The 22,538-nt window shown below is 42.3% G+C and overlaps 1 protein-coding gene across 1 annotated transcript in view; it reads left to right on the top strand.

The window, feature by feature from the left end:
• The first annotated feature begins 315 nt into the window (after window positions 1-315).
• slc22a23 (solute carrier family 22 member 23) overlaps window positions 316-22,538 on the top strand; it is a 39,829-nt gene continuing 17,606 nt past the window's right edge. The window contains exons 1-3 of the mRNA XM_052087822.1: window positions 316-1,418; window positions 13,304-13,407; window positions 13,509-13,663. Coding sequence (XP_051943782.1) covers window positions 975-1,418; window positions 13,304-13,407; window positions 13,509-13,663 — 703 coding nt within the window. The 5' untranslated portion in view covers window positions 316-974. The remainder of the gene's footprint in view (window positions 1,419-13,303; window positions 13,408-13,508; window positions 13,664-22,538) is intronic.

Here is a 22,538-nt window from a genome sequence, read left to right as displayed (position 1 = left end):
ATCTCTATCTATCGATTGATATATAGCTATATATATCTATGTGACTCATTGTTGTTTGGCAGCTTCCCTGGACTGTTTGTGGACTTAAAAAAATATTTTTTAACCTGTATATGGTAATTAATTGATCGCTACTTCGCGGATTTTCTTTTACCACTGGTGGTTTGAGTCCCCATTAACTGCGATAAACGAGGGATTACTAATATATATATATATATATATATATATATATATATATATATATATATATATATATATATATATAGGCGTCAATTACACAGGAATTATCGTTATTCGCGGGAAGGCCCGGTCCCCCATATCACGCGGATAGCGGGGGTTCACTTTATGTGGAAAAAATTTAGCATAATATACGGAAACGGAACGCAAATGGCCACCCCTCCCCTTCCTCCAAAAACACCAGCTTTAGTCGACGTGTTTTAAATATAAAATTGTGTTTATTTTGATTATATTTGATGACCACGAATACGCATATTAATGTAACAAATGAATTTGGTTGTTTGATTGGAGATGACGTCCCTTGCCTGGAGCCATGTTAGGTGAGTCCGCGTTTGCACGGGACTTCATGCTCAGCTCAGGTGTGTTACCAGCCTGTCACTTCCGGGAGCTCGCCGGCACCGACACAATGAACCGGACGACGGGGAGGAGAGTCGTCATATAGCTGGTGGACCGCTGCGTGCGCATCGGCCATACACAGTGGTGGCACAAGAAGAAGTGTTTGCCTACAACAGAAGAGTCTTACTTCCTGTCCATTCGGTGTGGCTCCCCGCTGTAACTGAGCGCATTGACGTAATGTGGAGTCGACAGGGTGGGGGGAGTTGAGGTGGAGGCGGCGGAGGAGGAGGCGGGGGAGGAGGAGGCGGAGGTGGTGTTCGTAGTGGTGGTGTTGGAGGGGGGCGCGCGCTGCAACCCCTCCTTCCCGAACACAAACCGCGGAGACATCCACCGGCGGAAGCGCGATGGCCGACACCGACGACCATCAACCGGAGAACGGCTTCGTGTCCCCCGAGAGCTCGTCGTCGTCACCCGGTCCGCTGACGCGCATCGACTGTGCCGTCCTCCCGTTTCTTGGTGGCTTTGGGAAGTACCAGAAACAGCTGATCCTGCTCACATGGATCCCTGCGCTCTTCATCGGATTCAGCCAGCACTCTGACAATTTCCTACTCGCCCAGCCCAACAACACATGCATCCAGCCTTTGGCGAACACCACTGCTTCCACCACCGCCACTACGACTGCCGCTGGAAACGTGACGTGGGCCCGCTCCTGGACGTCAGGTGGCCCCCAGAACGCGAGCGGGCTGGCTGCTGGCGTCCACAACGACACGGGCGACGACACGCAGTGCCTGTGCAGCGCATGGACCTTTGAGCTGCACACCGGCCTTGTGCAGAACGTTGTCACGAAGGTAAGCTTTTGTTTTACTCCTATTTACACATTCATTCATTCATCCATTCAATGAATGAATGAATGAATGAAGGGAGGAGTGGTGATGGAGGATGGGGGTGGGGGGAATTCCTGCAGGGGATTCTGTGCCTGACCACCTGCTCCATTTCAATGTTTTGCCCCATGAGTGTCCCCCAAAGCATGTCTATATGATTGCCATTACACAATTTCTACTCTGCCCTCTTTGACAACAGTCCACATTTATTATCCGGACCCTTGGCGTCACCTTACTGTCAGGCCTGGTGGAATTTGCCGGTGGTGGCTGCACACCAAGAAAACATAATAGACAAGAGCCGTTCGATTTGGGGCAAAGGTCTTTAGTACGCGCGCTCTGGAATAATACAACTCCTGACCAAACATCACCCCCACCACCTCTGCCCATCAGCTGCCCTGTGATTTAGCAACATACATTATTCCTGCGCGGCTCATTGGTGGGGGGGGGGGGGGGCTTTTTCATGTCGCTTCATGTTATTGATCGAATAACCTCGCATTGCCTTAATTTTCTCATATTTGCACAACAATTAAAAATCTTGCCAAATTGTGTGTAAAATGACCACGATCAGATAATGTAATCAAATCTTCGGCACGCGCCCGACAAGGAGAATCAATGGAGATGAAAGTGCAATTTGATTAGCTCGCAGCTGCAAGCAGACAAGAGGAACTTATCCAGATTCCGCAAATGAATGCCGGTTGAGTTTTGCCGGCTTATCAGCACACACGCAGTCTGATTTTAAGCCAAGCTTTGAAGCGTCTCCGCTCTCATGGTGGTTGGGGCACCCTGGGCTCGTGTCCGCTACGGTGCCAACAGCCCATCTGCTTATCTCCAATAATGTCTGATTTAAATACAGCAAACAAAACACAGCGACTCGGGACTAAATTAATCAGTACAGTAATCGATTACATCTTCTGGTCAGAAAGATCGATTTATTCATAATGCAGGAAATGTTTTACGGCTTCAACAAGGCACGCACACACAGTTTTTTTAATTTTAATTTTTAATTTTGTAACCAAAATTTAAACCTGAAAGACAGCCCTAAAGCAATGTTATTCCTGTTGCTTAGGTGCCCTGAAAGTCTGGACCGTAGGCAATTGACTGCAATATATGAACTCATTCAGAACCAGCCAATTCTAGACCAAGTCTGAAAAGACGTTTAAAAACGTCTTTGGGAGTGAATGAGTAATAATAATTATCCATCCATCCATTTTCAACACTGCCTATCCTGAAGAAAATCAAGGGGAGTTTCTGGAGCCTATCGCAGCTGACTTTGGGTGGAAGGCAGAGTACACCCTGAACTGGTCGCCAGTCAGTCGCAGGGCACATATAGAGACAAATGACCATTAACGCCCACATCCACACAGTCACTGAGTGGGAACCAATCACACCATGCTTGCACACAAGTCAGGCGAGTGTACCACTTCACCGCCAGCGAATAATAATCAGCATAATGATGGTGATGATCTTTTAGAGATGTCTGACAATCAGGCCCTTACTGCTTTTAATGAAAAGGGATTTGGGCTGAATGGTGGAATGAATTAAGTTTACCCAGCTTAAGTGGTAAAATATCTTGCAAGTGAGTCCGTTTTTTTTTCTTTCGATATTAAAACAGTGGCTCATCCTCTCATGCTGGTGTCACCTCTGTGCATTCTGTATTTGTGTTGCCTTTGCATAAACACTGAGAATGTTGTGTTGATGCCACAGCATGCTTGAATGGGTAGTAAAACCATGCAACCTTGTCAACCTGGTGGCAAGGTCACCACGGGCAGGGATTGAATCAGAGGCAGTACTAGTCTACTCTCTGGATGCTTTCTATGCATTTTGCTACGCAGCTCTGGTCTCGCTACACTTTTCTTGCTTGCCAGAATTTGTAGATCACGCTCGCGTTTTGCCCACGGAAAAAAAGCGACACCGTACTTATGCAACGATGGGTATGGATTCAGATTTCCAACATTGATTCGATTCACAAGGGCCTGATTCAATTCACTTTGATTGATTTTCCATTTAATTCAGGATTTTATAAAGTCCCAATTTATTTCCATTTGGAAAACATTCAGAAGAAGCAATGCTGCCAATAGTCGAAGCATCTTGCTCTCGCTGAATATTTAGTTTAAGAATTCATCGCGATGCAGTTGCATTAATCATGTATTTTTCATTGAGCATGACCTGATCAAAACAAACAATAACGATTTCAATGTACCCAATCAAAGCATCTCCAACTGCAACTGCCTCAGGGCTGATGAGGACTGTTTTTGTGTCGGATTGCGTCTCGTTCAAAGATTTGTTGTGTTTCCACAATACCTCACTTCCAAGAAGCTAATTTTTTTGCGCTCATCCTTTTTAAAAATTGTTTTTGAAACCCCAGTACTTCCAGGTATCTACCTTCAAGCCGGTGAGCACTGATTTCAGTGCTTTTGCCATGTGGTTTTGATACGCTTCTCTTACTTAGTCTTGACGAGAACTTGCGCGACTCGACAAGTCACATGAATTTATTGAAAAAAGACATTAGAAGGATCAATTTATGGATTGTATGAATCGATATTGGGCAATGAAAATGAAATTGATTCAATTCGATTCATCAAAAATGTGTCTTTTTTAAGCCAGCTCTACTGTTCTGCCCACTGGGCTGTTTCAATGACATCTGTAGCAGAAAATCTGTAGCAATACGAAGGAACACAAAGACGACGACCCGAAAATGAACAATTGTGAACTCATTTTGTTTTTAATTCTTTGTCCTTGTCATGTGAGATACTGTATTTGCATGGCTTCAATGTTGTTCTCCAGTAGTAAAAAAAAAATGCCAAAACCTCTCTTGTTCCTGGCTGTGTCCCACATTTTTGGACGGCCTTTTGTTGCTAGGCAGAATTGACAAAGTCATTGAACTGCAACAGGAAAAAAAAATAGTCCATGCCAGTCATTGCCACTGAGCTGTTTGAAGATTATGTGATAAATGTCACATGCCATGCCAGCCAACCTACTTTTGTTGCCATCATAGCAGCGCACAGATGGTCGGAAGTAGTCAGAAAATTACAAAAAGCACCCCCACCCCCAAAAATCTGTAGAGCAGTCATTTGTGCCCGGCATAAACCACACACACAAACACACACACACACACACACACACACGCACACACACACACACACACACACACACACACACACACACACACACACACACACACACACACAAAAGGCACATGCCAGTTTTGCCCACAGGGCTATTTGGTAAAAGACCAGCAGAACCAGGAGTGGTAAATATATTTTCGCCAAAAAGCACTACAGATAAGACTTTTTCCTGCACATTTACTTGACAATAAAAGCAAAAAGATAGACGCTTTGGAGGCTTCTGAATTTGCGTCGAATGCGGCGCCTCTCCCACATGGGCTCCACCTCGTGTGCATTGCCACATGTTCCTGTCTCCAAGTAGATAAAATAGGATGTGGCAGAGCAGCAGGAACTGATGACTCTGCGTTTGCGCCTGTGTTTGGACAGCGTGGACACAATTGAGTTCAGCTTCCCATGATACTGTGTAAGTAAGGCAAGTGTCAACACCGGCCTAACGCACGCACGCACACCCATGTGACTGGACCCTTATGATCATGTGTGAATAACATGAGGCCACACTGTACTCTGCATTGAGTTCTCACTCTTCAGCTGGGAGGAAAGCTGCCTCGAAAGTTTCAAACGGCGAAGTGCTGAAATGAGACCATTCAAACAGAATTAAATTCCTTGAGATACAGGACAATACTCCCTAAGAGGCCCTGAAAACATTTGGAGAATTGTCAGTCTGGTCAATTGTTCTGTTTTCAGTTTGCACGATTCAATTCATGAGCTCTATTCCGGATAGATGCTTTTCAGTTGGTAGGGTGTGGTACTATTTCTCGTACCTACTTACAAGGGTGCCTGGCAGATGGGGCTGGGTAATTGACCAAAATCTGAATGTGATTTCGATTTATGCTTCTCACAACAACCATTTAAATCGAAGAAAAACGATGAATGTGCAGAACGGCGTGGCACGTTTGCCAATTCCTGATGTTGCCAAAGAACCCGAAATGCACCATGTTGCTTGTGCTGCAAGCGTTGGGTGATTCTGCTCTCCCGCGAGTGTGCTCTCGGCTGTTTAATGACACCCTGGTTGGAGTTTACTGTAAAACTAAATAACTGGAAGAATTACACACGTTGTATATTTAAATATGAGACGTGTTTCGTTGTTACTATATCGATTAGTGCTAATGCTAATGCTAAAGTCAAATCCTATTGACAAGCAAATAGAAATTACCATTGGCTTTGTGAGTCATAACAATATCACAAATTTATGAAAAATAAGTGATAGTAACAGAGCACAATTGCAACTGTTGTTTTCTATTCGACACTTAAGTGCATTTTTGTATGCTTTGCCAATCAATACATGTATTGCAGGAAGAGCTGCTGTGTATTATTGATTTTATTTTTTATTGCTTTGATTTGACTATATTCTTATTTTACTGTTGATTCAAATTTTTGGGTTGTTCTTTGAAGTTATAATTACCATTGAGTTTTCAAAGAATTCCAACACATTACCACACACTTCCGCATGATATGGGATGAAATACGATCCCGCAGTCTGTTTTATTTATTCAATTTATTTTAGCTTTAGTCCTTTTCTGGGTTTACCACTCGTCGTCGGCGCCATGATTCATGAGCGTGGCTTGCTAAGCTTAAGTCCCTTCCTTGCTGGCACTGAAAGTAGCATTTACAAAAGGTGGCAAAGGATCCAAAGTGGTTCATGTGGAGACCCGCTCTAATTGAGTCAAAGCCCTCCTCAGGGTCCGTCTTAATTGGACTGAGCCTCTGAAGTGAGAATGTATCATTACCCTCTTGTGGAACTGACACTTCTCGGCTCACACTTGGAGTCTGAAACATTAGAGCGAGACCCAAGAGCATCGCCGGTCCGACAACGGTGTAGGTGGGTGTGATAAGGGAGGCCGTTACGTAAAAAGCGGCCGGGCCTCAGATGTGAAAGATGAGACTGTAGGATGAACACCCATGACGTGAAGAGGCCCTCACTGCACCGAGTGCACCTTATTCTGTTTAGCCAGCTGTTCAACTCCCCCCTCTCTGCCTGCTGCTGATCAGTGTAGGACACTCAGCTGTAAAAAGGAGGTGACCTCCGCCCACTCGCCCCATCAGCCCAGCAGTGCAGCCACTCAGGGTGCACGCGTGAGCGTCACCCGGGGGACGAAAGACACCGGTGTTCGCCACAGATAAAACTTAAGACGAGGAACCTGAGTGTCAGCTTTGTCTCTGATAAATGCAGTGAAAATTTGGAGAGGCGGGGTTCAGTTACATCAATCATCACTAAAGTTTGGCGCAAGGGGTGGGGACATGAACTGCAGATTTGTCATTTCATCACTGCGACATTTCAGGGTACACGGCTACGAAAAAAATATATATGCTAATGTTAGCTAGCCATATTGATTAGCCAATTTTAAATGTAAGAAACCTCCACTCAAAAAATAGGCATGTCTACTAAGTGCTCTTTTAGTGTGCGGTGTACTTGAGTTGGTCAACACAGTAGCGCTGTCACAGGCAAATAATTTTAGAATAGGTTATCTCACCGATTAATCGAATAGTCAGAAAATTAAATATGACAAAAAGATTGCCAATTTTGTGAAATTAATTAATTTTCAAGTTAAACAATGGCTTGAAATGCTTAATCTTTAAAATAAATGTTGATTAATTTGATAATCGATTTGTCGATTGATGGATTACGTTGGACAGCCTTACAAGGCAGAAAACGACATGTGTAACCGTATCGACATAGACTCCGACTCTCCTTCCTCATATCAGAGTTCTGTCATATGACCAAGACTGACCAGTGACAGTGACATTGTGCCGCGATATTGCAGTTATTTTATTAGTGAGTTTTTTTTAATAGCTGTGCGGTCATTATCATTGCCAAGCGCTCAATAATACATCATTTTGATTTTGTTTTTCTGGTGGACTGGCTTGAAGTTGCCAGGCTTGAGCTTCCTGGTAAACTATTGGTGTTTGTGAAATGCTGTTGCATAACTTAAAATCAATTTCGCTAGAGTATCTTCGAAACAACCTCATTACAAGTTAACTTCACCAGCTCCAGTATGGTTGCAAGTTTTACATTTTCCTTTTCAAGTGTGAAAATCATGATTCAATAAATGAGTCCCCAATTACAAAAACAGCAACTTAAAGGTAATGTAAGCGTGAGTAACTCATTACTCTGCACCGGGGGAGTCAAACTCATTTTTTTTCTTGGGCCTGTGCAAAATCTCAACATGATTTATTACCCATGACAATTCGGTACAGATTTCAGCAAGAATCATGATAGTTGATTTGCTCCCGCTGGCCACATAAAATGATTTGGGGGTGCCGGATCTGGCCCCCAGGCCTTGATTTTGACACCTGTGCTCTACACACAGTAATCATGTAAAGAAACGTTTTACTTTCAAATGCATGAACTAGTACGATGTAATATTTGACATGATGGAAGTCACTTGCCCAACAGTGACCGTGTCACGATTTGCATCTTTACATTCTGCTACTTTCTGGGTGGAGCATGACCCAATGCAGTTTGCTGATTGGTTGTCAGAGGGAGCGTCACTTCCTTGTGACAGCTGGACTGGAATGAGAAGGAGACAAAAGGCGCTGTTTATCAAACAAAGCGGGTCTTTTTGTTGGAATGAACATGTACAAAGAGCATGCCATACCCCTCTTCGTCAAATTCATTCTTTGTACAATGTCATGCTGCTTTGCAGGGATGATTGTTGGCTGTGGTCAAGTCAACGAAACAGATACATCATGGAGCTAAATGAGACACAAGTTTTGTCTTTCTGCATATTAATTGTGTGGGGTGTCAATATTGTTTGTGGCCTTGTCCTGGCGGCGTGGAGACAGCCTTGGTTTTATTTAGCGTTTGTGTCTTCCCCTCTTGCTTGCCCGAATGTTCTTGTGGTCTGGCTTCCTCCCACATTTCAAGTACCTACATGCATGAACAATGAATCGAATGAAAATTGGACATTGACATGAAGTAGAATGAAATTTCAAAACGCAGAGGATGAAATGTGAAAACAAAACCTGCTTCATTTCGGTTTTGTCAGCGGGCCTTATTTCATGTACTGTACGTATTAAAAAAATGTATATATATACAGTATATGTCTGTATATTCCATGGAGTCTCATTGCTTAATGCAGCATGAAAAATGGAAGTGATAAAGCCACGGGTTTGTTTGCATTATTGTGGTAATCGACTCATGATTACCGAAGTTACCGAATTACCACTTGAAGTAGGAAAATAAACTTGTGTTTATATTAATTCACGGTTCATTTGCAATTACGTTCGCGTGAGCCTGAGCTGGAACACCGAAACATTAATGAAATGTTATGGTGTCAAATGGACAGATTAATTTATTGCTTGTGTTTGTTTAAAAAAAAATGACATGGGAAAAGGGCCTTCACCAAAAAAAACCAAAAAAAAAACCATCTTAGCAGTGAACCTAATTAGTAAAGAAGTGGGAATGAGAATTATTGGATGGGTCATGTCGATGGACCCGATGAAGTGACCAGTGAGCGTCTCCTACTCTCCAGAGTTTTTTCCTCACTGCAGATGGACAGCAAAGTGAAAGCATATTCTCATCCGCTCACTGGCTTTCTTTTTTGACGTGATATTGTCTTAAAGCCCCCACTCTGCACGCCTACCACTTTGCAGTGTTTTCTAACCATGGGTGAGGTACAACTTGGAAGGGTCTGATTATCTCTGTTGCTAGGCAGTAACTATGCAGCAGTCTCGCCTTTTCACTGTATCTTTCTCGGAGTGCTATTTTTCTACCTTCTCTTTTTACTCATGCATTCCTTTTCTTCTTTTTTAGATCTGCCGTTCACATGTATTGCGTGTATTAATATTATTTCTTTTATTATTTTTTTCGCCTTTGCAACTCTCTAAGTGTTTCTCGTTCCCCCCACCTACTCCTTTGAAGTATCCCACCCACGGCTTTAAAGTTCAGCAGGTTCAGAAAAGAGCAGCTCCAGCTCCAACTGGAAAGCACTTGGCTAAGCTTTGAATGTGCTCTTTCATTATGACTTTGATCATTGATTAATCGCGGTCGAATTTTTGCTTGGTTTTCCGTGACAAAATTTTACATAAAAGTGGGCTTCCGTTTGTTAGTGTGTGTGTGTGTGTGGGGGGGGGGGGTGTGCTTTGATGTGCCATTATTTTTGTATTCAATTTAGTGCGAAGTATCTTCATTTTAAAAAACAACAACAAAAACGCTTAAAATATCTTAGCTTGTTTTGGGGGGTTTCCTCAATTAAACCTTATAAGTTTACATACGAGTACATTATGTAAAGTAGTATTTTCGTATCAGTAAATGGAAAAATAATTGTAATTGCTGTAAATTTTCAGAAATCAAACTTCAACTGGAATGCTGCACATATTGCACCACAGCTTCACCTTCTCGTTTTTCTTGTTAATTCGAAAAAAATAAAACAACATTCTAACCAAAAATCAGATTGCATGCTTTGACGCACATTGAACTGAGGTCTTTGTGTAACTCCAGCATAGTTTCTGGGAAAAAAATGGGTCAAATTCCAGCAGCGCCATTTTATCTTTAGGTAGGGTTTATTTCCCAAATCACGCTCTGTTAGCACCCCCCCCCAATTCAACATTGTTTCTTCACACAGCAAAGGCCGCAATTGAGCAGCATGAATCCACGTTAGGTGTCTGACATAACCATTGTTCCACTGCAGTCGCAGTCATTTAAGAGAAGTCAGCAGACGCTTCGAGGATATTGACAGATTTTCTGTCTCCCCGCCCCGCTCTTCACGCTTCGCATTTCTGTCCGCTAATAGGTTTATCCATGCGTCTCGCCCAACTCTGCACACTGCCTTCAATTCATTATTCTCTAATGAGCAACACAATAGCAAGGCAACGGAACACAGGCGGAATGGGCTGCCTCACGGACCAACTGCGCATGATGGGACTCGGACTGAACCTGATTGTTTGGAATTCTTGCTGAGAATCCATCCATATTCGTCGGGTAGAACCTTAAAGGATGAATCTAGAACACACCTTGTCTGTAAACAAACAAAATGCAGCTCAGCTTCCGGCTTGTAGATTTAATGGGAAATTTAAGTTTCTTTGTTAAAGCATTTAATCTGTGAAGTTTAGTCATCAGTTTCTTGAGCATTTTTGTTCCCTAGCTTTACCAAACATGAACTGAACCACGACGTTAAAACCAAGGTATTCATCATATGGACGTTTTTGTTTTTGTTGTTGTTCTTTATGGTTCCACCTCAAGCGATTAGCCTTTCCTGTGTTTTCACCATAATCACTGGCCTCCTGAGTGCGACCCTAACTACAACATAGCCCACAAAGAAAAATAGTCCCTTGAGTAGAACCTTCAGATGTCACCATTCAGTATGTCGATGGTAACTGTCAGAGATGGGCACTTGACTCTATTTTGCCAGTCCGTCCTCCGTCTGCGACCTGGGTATGCTTCCGTCATCGTCCCTCCATCCATAATCATATAATTAATCGACCTCCGTCCCCTTTCTTAAATCGTCTGGATTGATCATTTGTGAAATGGATGTCCGTAGGCACTTGATGTTGTCTTACAGTACGTTCTCAAATACTGTTGAGATGAAAAAGGAAGGAGAGGAGTAATGTAATGACGACTAAGCGAGTCGTACGAACTAGTATTGTGCTGTTAAAAGCCTAATAGGAAAATGCAGTGTTTCGCTACACTTTGGTTTGTTATTTTGCCTCCCGACACCACTGACTCAACCTGATTAGGGACGATTAAAGGGACGGATGAAAACCCACTTCATCCTTCCTTAATCCGTCCATTGAAAAACATTTCTCAACCTCTCTGCCCCTCTCTGGCAACTGTGATATCACAATATGGCAATAATAGATGGGAAAGTATGGTTACGAATAGCCCAGCAGTATCAAAACACATGAACTTATGGCACACGAAAGAACTCTGTTCCTCCTGCACTCATTGTTTTTTATTTGAATGTTTAATATCTATGGTGTGGAACTGTTTTTCCACACAAATATGAACTGGAAATGTGACTTTACTATTATGTTAGCATAGGTTAGTGACACATTGCAATGCATTTTGAATGCCTCGGAGCACTGATTTTTGCTAGTACAGTGCCATCACTATTCAGTGATTCAGAACTTCAGTGATTTTGGTTATCATTATGAAAATTATCAACAGTTAGATAATCGGCTCCTTAATTAAACTCTGAGCTATTATATTGTATTATGTTTGTTCTTTGCTGATAGCATAGCGGTACACTCGCCTGACTTGTGTGCGAGCAGCGTGGGATCGGTTCCCACTCAGTGACGGTGTGAGTGTGAATGGTTTGTCTATGTGTGTGGTCTGTGACTGACTGGCGACCAGTTCAGGGTGTATTCCGCCTTTTGCCCAAAGTCAGTTAAGATTTGCTCTAGCAACCTCTCTCCCCAGTTCAGTATAAGTGGTGCTGTATTGGGCATTTAAAATAAACAAGAAATTGAAGAAACAAGAGTGGTCTAATATTTTCTCCATGACTGTAGAGAGAGGAACCTGTGTCCTGCCGTTTTTGCTCGTGAGAGCTGCTAGCTCTATTTGAAGCATGTAGTTCCCATCAAATAATTCACAACCTCGGTCAGTGAGAGATCTAGTTAATAATAAATGTGTATTGACAATACCTTCTGCAGAAAATCATGCTCATGACATGTTGACAAGCTCCCCTAATTTTTGTGCTGTACAGTTTGGTAGCATTTGATACTCGTCATCCAGTTGCACTGGGCCACAAAGGTTGCCACATACCAGCTCATCTAGCCTCAGAATAGTTTCAGTCTTCCAACAAACCTTTCTGTTTTCATTCCGTCTCTCCGCTGTGAAGCGATTGCACAACAGGAACTTGTTTTGTGACCCTCTTTTTTTTTCCCTTCGAGTGACAGCGATACCAAAAGTGTGAATGAGTGGCATTCCTGGATCATGTGATAACTGAGTGATTCTGTGTAATCCTGGAGCGTTCCATTGGAAGCAAGTCGCTGTGATAGAGGTCATGTCAGGTTGAAGCAAGCGCCCCTAGCACCATGACATCCTAAAAAAAAAAGAAAAATAGAGATCATTGAGAAACATCATGTAAGATGTTTATATTCTAACAACATGGAGAATGGGCACTATTTTGAAACTATTTTGAAAATGTCCCTCGACTGAAACTAAATGATATAATCGATACCAGCTGTAGTGGAGACATAATGGTTGAACACAGTCAATTTCGGACAGAGTGATTCTAACCTATTTTCTACCCACCAGAAATTATGTAAACAGAAATGATCTGTTCAGCTCCAGGGTTAACTCTTGGCAGGATAACGTCTTTATGCACTGTACAGGCAATGCTTAATTACCATTTCTCTACTAGCATGCTCGTGGAAAAAAAAAATCAATTTAACCACTCAAAAGTAACAAACGGCGATTGGAAAATAATCTGGGATATTGATTTCATCTGCATCTTATATGTTTGGAAAGTTCAGTAAAAACAACAAGTAAAAGGAGCGCATAGCTAAGTTAAACGTGGCAGACATTCTTTCACTTATATGACGCAGTCACCCTGCTCACGTCCCACCATCCTTCATGAGATGTCATGATCATTAATGGCCAGCATTTTGGGCACAGCTCGTGTGGTCATTGACCACCACTGATCACTAGCTTGGGAAATTTCCATCCAAGTCTGTCAAAAAGGGAACATGCCACTTATAAATGTCAAAAAACAAGACAGAATATAAAGTGGGTATTTTTTTAACTTGACATACATTTCTAACAGCTGTGTTTTAATGTGTCTTCAGTGGAGTCTGGTGTGTAACTCAGCATGGAAAGTCCACATTGCAAAATTCTCACTCTTGGTCGGCTCCATCTTTGGATACCTGGTGTTCGGAATCCTCGCAGACTGGTAAGACATCCCAAGAACGTAACACCCACTACAATAGTTTGACATTCAAGATGTTTTAAGATGGTACTGTAAATATTTTCTCACTGTTTCTTATTGTGTAGGTTTGGCCGTCACCCAGTGCTGATCATATCTGTGCTGTTTATGCTGGTGTTCGGCCTCACTGTGGCCTTTTCAGTCAACGTTCCCATGTTCAGCACGCTGCGATTCTTCGAAGGTTTTTGCCTGTCTGGCATCACACTGTCACTCTACGTCCTACGTAAGTACTTCTTCTTGAGGTTTTACAAAGTATTTGATTTTAGAACTGGGTGGCGGCCAGGATTAAATGTTCTCACGGGCGATCTGTTAGTATGAGGCAAGTTCCAAAACCCAAAGCAGTTTACAGTATAAGCAATGAAATTATAGTTTTGTGAACATTTTTAAGCCAGGCGCCCCCCCTCTTCAACATCCTAACAAAAGTGCCCCCTCCGAGTCCCCCATGCCAAACACTCACTTAAAATATAACAAAACACCAAAGCCCACTTACAGGCAAGGCAACATGATTAATTATGCATCCTGTTGGGGGAATCCCTGCCATACAAGGAATGTCCATATCAAACCCTTGTCAACAGCAACAATGTAACTGCGCACGTTTTATGCCAGACCTCCATACTTTCACGTACCGCAGTTTGGTGGACAGATATTTTTGTAGTTGTAGAAAGTCTTCTCAGGACTTTGAAAGCTGCTTGTAGCTGTAAAGAGGGTTGAACATCTTCATATATTTTGATTTATAATGGTATAAAAAATGTTTCTTGATGTCCATATGCTGTTTTGTTTTTCAACAGAAGCAATTTTATTGTTGGGACTAACCTTTGAGTGTGAATCACACCTGTTCATGCTTGTTGAAGCTTTTTATTTATTTGTTTTTTGTATGAGCTTTTGTCTTTTCCATGTGGGCCTACCTGTATTTCTGATGTGTTTTTGTGTGACACTTGATATTTACTCTGGAGCCAATCTGTATTGACAAAACGCCGCGAGCACTCTGAGACGAAGGGATGGTCATTCAATAACACATTAGTAGGGAGAATCAATCCTGTCTGACCTCCACGCGTTCCCCTTTTAAGCATTTGCTGAAAAACTAACGTTGACAGTAGCCATAAACAACACAGTTTGCAAAAAGTGTCACAGTTTTAGGAGGTTATGGCTGGGTAAAAGATATGCCACCGTCTTTTCTGGCTGGATTTGTTTGCGATCGCCCGGCGTTGGTTTGTGCACAGCAGAGATGTAAACACTAATCCCCTTCCTTCCTTGATCATCAATCCACGTGCAGTTAAGTCTCCTTCATGTTATCATGCTGCACTTTATCCTTTTACGTCATCCCAAACAGGCAGTGAGTATTCAAGGACCGAGTATGTGGCGCTTTGAACATGCTCTCCAAAAAGCTGTTCAGTAACATCCACCTCAAAGTTGGGGCAAAAAAAAAAAGTAGTCCTTGACATGAGTCACATATATCCAGTGGATGGGAAATTTGATCGATAAGTTTGTCATAAAAAGACTCATGAGAAAGCCTAAAGAAGCTATGCCTGAAAACAAGGCACGCAGGAAATGAGCTATCTGAGTTTAACCGGACATGCTCAAATTGGGCCCATCGGTATGTGCGTAACTCGCTTTAAATTATTTGTCGCAGTCCAAATTTGAGCCATTTGCACTGTACTTGAGAGATGGGCAAAATTCAAATATGTAGAGTATGATTTTAGCACACAGTGTCAAAGTTTGCACACCCCAAAAACACAAAACTCGATGAACTCAACTCCACAAGGTCAGATCTCAATCTAACCCTCAAGTGGGATTCATAATGGCACCATGATGTGGGGTGTGTCCTGCCTCAAACCAAAGTGAGATTCATGTAATCGCTCCTTGCAGAGGATAAAAAATACAGTATGTGAGTACTGTTGTACTGGATTCTCTGCTCAAAGGGTTTTAACTAAGCCACATAGATGCCAATCATTTCCTTAAATACACATGTATAGTTCTCTTTATTTTATGTTTACTTCAGTAAACTGAAAGTGGCAAAAAACATCTTGAAGTTTGACAAATGACAACTCGCAAGTCCGTTCACGATTGTCATATCTTAAGGCCTCGCTGCATTTAAAAACATGCATCATATTATAGAGCTCTCAGAACGCAAATCCTGATGCTGTAGTGCCCCCATAGAAAGTTTAAAAAAAAAGAAGAAAATGTAGGAAACAGAATGTTAACTCATTATGTATGGCGGTTAAAAAAAACAGCTGCTGCAAGACAATGTGAACACACAATTTGCGTCCGACTTGCCTGCCGTGCTGAGGCTTTAGAACAAGTTCAAACATCGTTGATACGATGTGACACTTGTACAGCTCCTGACACTATCTGCCACGCAGGGAAAAGAATGAACGGGGAAAAGAAGGAACCGGCCAAAGCAGCCTCTTTGAATAAAGAGTGGTTGAAGGAATGTGGAGGCTCGGCATAGCTGACGAGGTTTCACACCTGTGATTTGCACTTATTTTGTATCCGTTAAGGTGATGAAATCAAATGTCATGCTGCAGATTTTTTTAAATGTTCGCTGCAAGGAAGAAGCAGACATTTATTATAGAATTAATGCGAGCTTTCCATTTATTTTATTTTTTTATCCTTACCCGCCAATGTGTGCTAGCCTAAGCAGTTAGCCACTGAAGTGTGCAGGCCCTCCTCAGACTGCACCACTTTTTTGGGCGGGCATCATCCAGCACTTCACATTCCTCGCCCAGAACAATCCCAGATTCCCAAGTAGTCTCCATGAATGGCCAAGCATAAAAGTAGAATGTAAAAACTCTCTATTCAAATAAACAAACCAAAAATAATTGCAAACTTCCAACCACGAATGGGTAGCCCTGCGATCTTATGAGGTACCAATATTATTTCACTCAACCTCCAGTGAATTCAAAACGTAACAATAAAATCAACAATTTTCTTATGCTATGAAGCGTCTAAAAAGAAATCGCCGATGGATGGAAATTCACCCATGCGGATGATGATCCATTTCGTGCTCAAAGTGTGCACTCGTGGGGCCTGTGCGTGATAAACCCTCCCTTAATTAAGCAAAAAACACTTGTTTAGAATGTTTTACGCTCTGCGAGCAGTCTGTGTAGTCGCTTGGCCGCCAGAAGCGATATTTCTCCTTGGCTGTTTTGCGTGTCGGAACGAGCACACTTGTGCACACGCTCGCTCTCGTACACGAGTGTGTGTGTGTGTGTGTGTGCGTGAGAAGGATGAAGAAAATGCAGACAAATCTGCGTGGATGTGTCATGACGGGCTTTTTTTTCCTTTACCGACGAAGAGATGTTTGCTTTTGTAGAGTACCGTCAGCTATAATAAAGAAAGAAATACGACTGATTGCTAAATAGTGAGTCATTGCATGTCCATGGGCAAGGTCCATGGGAAAAAAAATGCTCATGTCAGTGCTTCTGCTGTTTAATTATGTGTGTGTTATTTTCACGTTGTCAGGCAGCTTGAGGACATCCTGGCGGAAAAGTTAACACACCAATTGATATCTCGCAGCGATAAGGCTTCATGATTGTTTGTCCACACAGGTAGCTTCCTTTGTGGTTGCTGAATGAGAGCAGACAGGTGTCATGATACTGTATGTACTCGTTTTAGCTTGGATAATTAAGCGACACGCGTAGGCGTGATTGACCTGGAACAACTGTTCAAACATGTTCACGTTGTGTGTTTGTGTGTGTGTGTGTGTGTGTTGTGTTGTGTTTACGACACAACTTGAGAGCAAAATGTATTTAGATTTCAATTTTGAGGGTTGAAATTGGAGCAATTGCACTGGATGGGTAGTTGTGCTTTTTTTCCCTTTTCTTTTTGGAAAGATACACACAGACTGCATTTTTAATGAACTTTGTTCAACCAATGTCTGAAGTCACATTTTCACATGTAATACATGTTAAAAGGAAAAAAAAGCCATAATTCATTAAAATTGTCTTTTTCAGGCGAAGTGGTTGAAATCATACACAAATATACTTTGCCATGTCCTTTAAACCCCCCCCCCCCCCCACCCCCACCCCGGCACCCTTTACAATCTTTTCTTCAGTCATCATCTTGATAAATGGGTCAAGGTGCCGATCTCTCCCTATCAAGGAGGGTTAAAGTTCCTTTCCGTGCGAGCGTTTGGCCCGTGCAAGCTCAACACAGCTGCTTCTGCTATGACTCTACTTCAGCTTTCATCTGTCTGGCTGGAAAAAAAACACTTTCCTGTTTGTGAGCGTGTCATGTAACCTCATGCTAGCTCTCAAATTCTTGAGTGAAATCCACTGATTGACCACATCAACGCGGACAATCTTAATTTCGCTATTGTAAAAAATGAAAGAAGTCAAGGCTCTGTTCACATTGGAAAAAAAATTCCAAAACGTTATTTTGGGGCGGGGGAATGGGGGGGGGGGGGGTCAATGTTCTGTATCGGTGACTCCTGCAAAGCCGATGACCTTGTTTTTGTGCTGATTGAACAAGTGTTTGTGTGGGAGGAAGGGGGTTAAAGTCCAAAGAGACAAATACGCTCAAAAGGAAACACTCACCCAAGCTGAGTGTTTGACTGCACTTTTTAATGGCTAACTCTTTCAAGCACATGAATTAAAAAGATGGTGACCTGCGGCTTTTTGGCAGTATCGCTCACGTTCTTGATCAATGGCTATGGCCTTATTAATCGTCAATAGCTCCCTTTCATTACTCCTCTGTATCGACAGTGCCTCGGGTTACTTGTGTGCCAAGTCTAAACGAGTTTCCCTTGTATTGTAGGTAATCTTGAAAGGTGAAAGACTGTTGCGGAAAAGCCTTTCAGAGATTTACCAGACACATTAAGTCAAATTGAGATGCTTTATGATATATGCCACTGAGCTGCTATAAACGGGATTTCCTAATGTGGCAAACAGTCACCAACTTTCAATTTTGTTTAGTTATAAAGCCATATTAAAAGTGTACAAATGAATTAGCCACTGTTAAATAGAAAAGGGCCTTCCTCCAAACCACAAAGTTGGAAGCCTAGAACGATGCCAAATGTATTGATAAGACGAAGAATTAACATTAAGGGAAAACGGAGCGTGCATACTTTTAACGTCATTTAAATTACGTGGCTCTTCCCCGAGCCCCTCCTCGCACTGACAAAGCACAAAAGCTCCTCCATCTGTTGGCCGTCCAGTCGAGCAGCAGGGCTGGCTGGCTGGGTGGGTGGCTGCAGATCAGGAATATGCACCGTGCTGACAATGCTGCACTGGCCTGTCATCACAGCGAGCCAAAACTCATCAGCAGCATTGCACATGACTGAGCTCGCTTTGGTGCAGACGAGCACTTCCGACAATTACTTGAGCCTTAAAGAAGAGCCGGTCTTTAATCGTAGTTGCACAATCAAATACAGTCAAACCTCTAGTTTACGAATGTCTCTGTTCTCTACCAAATCGGTATTCGAATAGGAAATTCGAGACTTTTACGACTCGGATTACAACCGAAAACTGTGTTTCGACCAAATTGAGCAAACCCGAATACGCCACTTGACTCCTCTCGGCTTCCTTACACAAGGAAGTGACGCTTCCTCGTGCAGCGTTCATTGTGAGCAGATGTGTTTGTTGTGATTTACGCAAATCTGACTGTTTTTATGTTATTTCTGCATCGTGTATTCGCCCCTAATCATGGGCTAATAAAATAGTTTCGGATTTCAAACCAATCGCATTTTGAACAACCTTCTGGAACAGATTATGATCGAAAACCGAGATTTGGTGACTGTACAAAAGACTATATCGGTAAATTAAATACAGTATATGGCTTGGGAAAGTACTGTATTGGACCAAATATAAGACAGTGTTTTTTGCATTGAAATAAGACTGAAAAAAATGGGGCCATCTTATATTCGGGGTCTTGACATTATAGTATAATAATGTATAATAATTATATCTATTCGCGACGCTAGATGGCGCCAGATATCATTGAAGTGAATGCTTAACTTGGCTCCCCAGGCCAACGTGAACCCATCACGAAGAATAAAAATAAATATAGCAGTAGAAGAAGAAAAATAAAAAATTGTGGTTAGAAATAAAAGAGAACAAAATAATAGAAGAGATAACAGAAAATTGAGAAACGTAGTGACAAGCTGGAGAAAAGTGGGTCGAAGATCGGCCAGGTGAACCGACAGCTGAGGAGAAGTTGTGATGTAATTTACACTTCAAAAACCATTCATTCATCCATTCATTCATCTTCCGAGCCGCTTGATCCTCACTAGAGTCGCAGGGGTGCTGGAGCCAATCCCAGCTGTCTTCGGGCAGTAGGCGGGGGACACCCTGAATCGGTTGCCAGCCAATCGCAGACTTCAAAAACCATAACCCATTCATTGACGAATGTGATTGCACTTTAGTTTACATATTTAAATGTTCAAATATTAAGATTTGAATGAGGCAAAATAACATGCTTTTTCTCTCAAATATATTGTTATAATCATGTTTGATTTGTTGTACTGTAATTATTTTCTGTATCAAAATTAATTTGGTGTTCAAAAAGTCTTTTCTCAACTTGAGTCTGTTTGAAAGTGCTCTATAAATACAGTTGAGTTGAGTTGAGTCTTGAAAAAGACGGGGTCGTCTTATCATCAGGGCCGTCTTATATTCGGGCCAATACAGTAATAGGATGTCGCTTTTGGTGGATTATTTTCGTTTGAATTCATGCGCACCTGTTAAATGACCTTTTTTGTCAGATTATTTTTGGTTCAGTTTATGTCCCTCGTGGTGCTCTGACCTTGTTAAGTGTCATTGTGTTTCATGATATTTTTGAAATCATGTTACTAAACACCACTTTGTTTTTAAGTTACATTATGTCCTGTGTTTGTCATGTTTTGCTGTGTCATGTTTTAGTTTATCATTTGGTTTTATCATTCGCGTTGTTTGGTTAAATTGAGTTTTAGTTCACTTCATGTCATGTCACGCACATTTTGTTTCGATGTTATTTAAGTGTGATAGCCACCGCAAACATGCAGGACAATCAGCCCACGTTGTTTCGTTCCACCTAATGATTGACTAAGTTGCATTTTAGAGGACAAACATTGGTTTTGTGATCAAACAAAAGACGAGCCGTAAGGATTCAACAAGCTGTGTCTTAGCTAATGTTTGTCACACTGCCCAACCCCTGAAAGCGTCACTCTTTTAAAGCTACCGAGTGTATCCACGTGCCAGTGTTTTTGCAGTTAGACACAGGCGGACAACTGCCTTCTTTCTGTTCGCTCATTTTATCTCCAAGGCCCAACGACAACACGTGGGGCTCAAGATAAGGACACGTATCTCTGCAAACATTTGTGGCAAAGACCAAAAAGTTAGATGAATGAACCTGACAAGCTGCATGGCCAAAAGGCCGTGATGTAACAGTTAAAGGTTACCGTGGGTACAGGAAGTGGCGGCACTGAGCGCTTGTCGTGGTCAGCGGAGTCAAACAAAAAGTTTCGGCGGTTGAGCCGTGCTAGACGTCTGCCGTGGCTTGTATCCGATTCGTTTTCTGCTTTGGCCAGTCAGCAAATCAGTCAAAGCTTCTTTTAGGATTATCGTCGTCGCTAATTGGCTCTGAAGTAGAGTTGATTACATCATTGTTGGACGGAAAATTACAGGACAGCAGAATTTGGAAAGTTGAGGACATGGATGTTCCTAAAGGCAGTTTGCGCTTCGAATTGTTCATATTCACAATTGTTCCCTTTTACGAACATAAAGCATCGAAATGCAGTATTGGTGACACTGTAATTGTCATGTGACTGCAAAAATAACAACATTTATTTTCGTGAATGAACTGAATTGTTGACGTGTTGGATGTTGTCTTATAGGGGAAGAGCTTGTTTCCCTCCCTTTCTCGGGGAGGGGGGGGGGGCACAAATACCGGTACTCTATATTAAAATAAACCGAGACAAATATTTGGGAACAAACAAATAATGTAGCACCTCAGAATGGAGACACGGTGGTGTGAGCAAGTCAAGTCTAATTGATAATAAAGTGTCCGCAGAAAATAAAATTACGTTTAATGCTTTGCACTCATCAACAACATGCATGTGCGGGCGTATTTGCGACACTTCAATTAAACCGAAGGACTTTACATGCCTTGCTTCGTGCTGCTTTTTTGGTTAGTAGCTGGGCTCTGCCCATGTGGGATGTCTTTGAACTGAGTTAGTTTGTTAGTCTTTCTAATCACTATCCATTTTATTTGATTCATTATTTAAAGGGAGACTAGAAGTAAATATAAATACAGTATACTGTATTTAGAGGTTACATATAAATATACATACAGTATAAACAGTACTGTACTACAGTATACATACAAATACAGTATACTGACTGTGTTTTGCACCATCACCACTCAGATGCAAGATCTAAAAGTTTGTAAAACCATTTTCTTGAATGAAACGTTTCCTTTCCTTTCCGCCCAAAATAGAACCAATTAGATGAAGCCCATGATCGAGACGTATTCATTTCCTTTCATGTAACAAGGCAGAGTGCGCTGATTGGTTTGTCGTTCTGGAAAACTTGCAGGCAAGTCTTTCGAGTTTGTGGCGTGAGATATGGTAATATTGGTTAGCAAGGGATTTATGTCAGTTGGGCACTAGCTCAAGCTCAACATTGTGCGAATGCTGACCCAGCGATCCGAAGATTAGGGTCAACGTGAAGTGTAAGGCGCTTAAGGCTGCTTTTGTTTTCACTGTTTTTGCGTTTGTCTTTTGAACATTCGGTCATCATCGTACGATTTCATACCAAAGTGACGCGTGTATATTCTTGCTTCTGTGTGCGCTGTCTGGCCCGTTTTTTGCACATGACGCCCTCCACCAAGATGAGGAATTCTAATCCCATGCAGGCCGCGAGCAGTGAACCGTCTTGAGTCGGGTCAGACTCGGCGGGTCCCGGACCCATCGGCCCGCTCGCCTCTCATTGGCCCCGTCATTCTAGCTGTGACGCTGTCCGCCAACAGAGAGCATAATTCGTGCCCGCCGAAGGCGGGGGACATCCTAATTGAAATTCCAGTCCTTTTATGCTGGAATGGACACCCACCTTCTTACGCTGACCTCTGTCACCTTACAAAGCCCGTTTTGGAGAGAGTTCACATTCTGGGTGAGCAGTGAAAGTGAC

Source organism: Hippocampus zosterae, chromosome 15, assembly GCF_025434085.1.
Source record: "Hippocampus zosterae strain Florida chromosome 15, ASM2543408v3, whole genome shotgun sequence".
Lineage (NCBI taxonomy): Eukaryota > Metazoa > Chordata > Actinopteri > Syngnathiformes > Syngnathidae > Hippocampus > Hippocampus zosterae.
The sequence above is the reverse complement of the archived record's forward strand: the minus strand, read 5'-3'. Positions and strand labels throughout refer to the sequence as shown.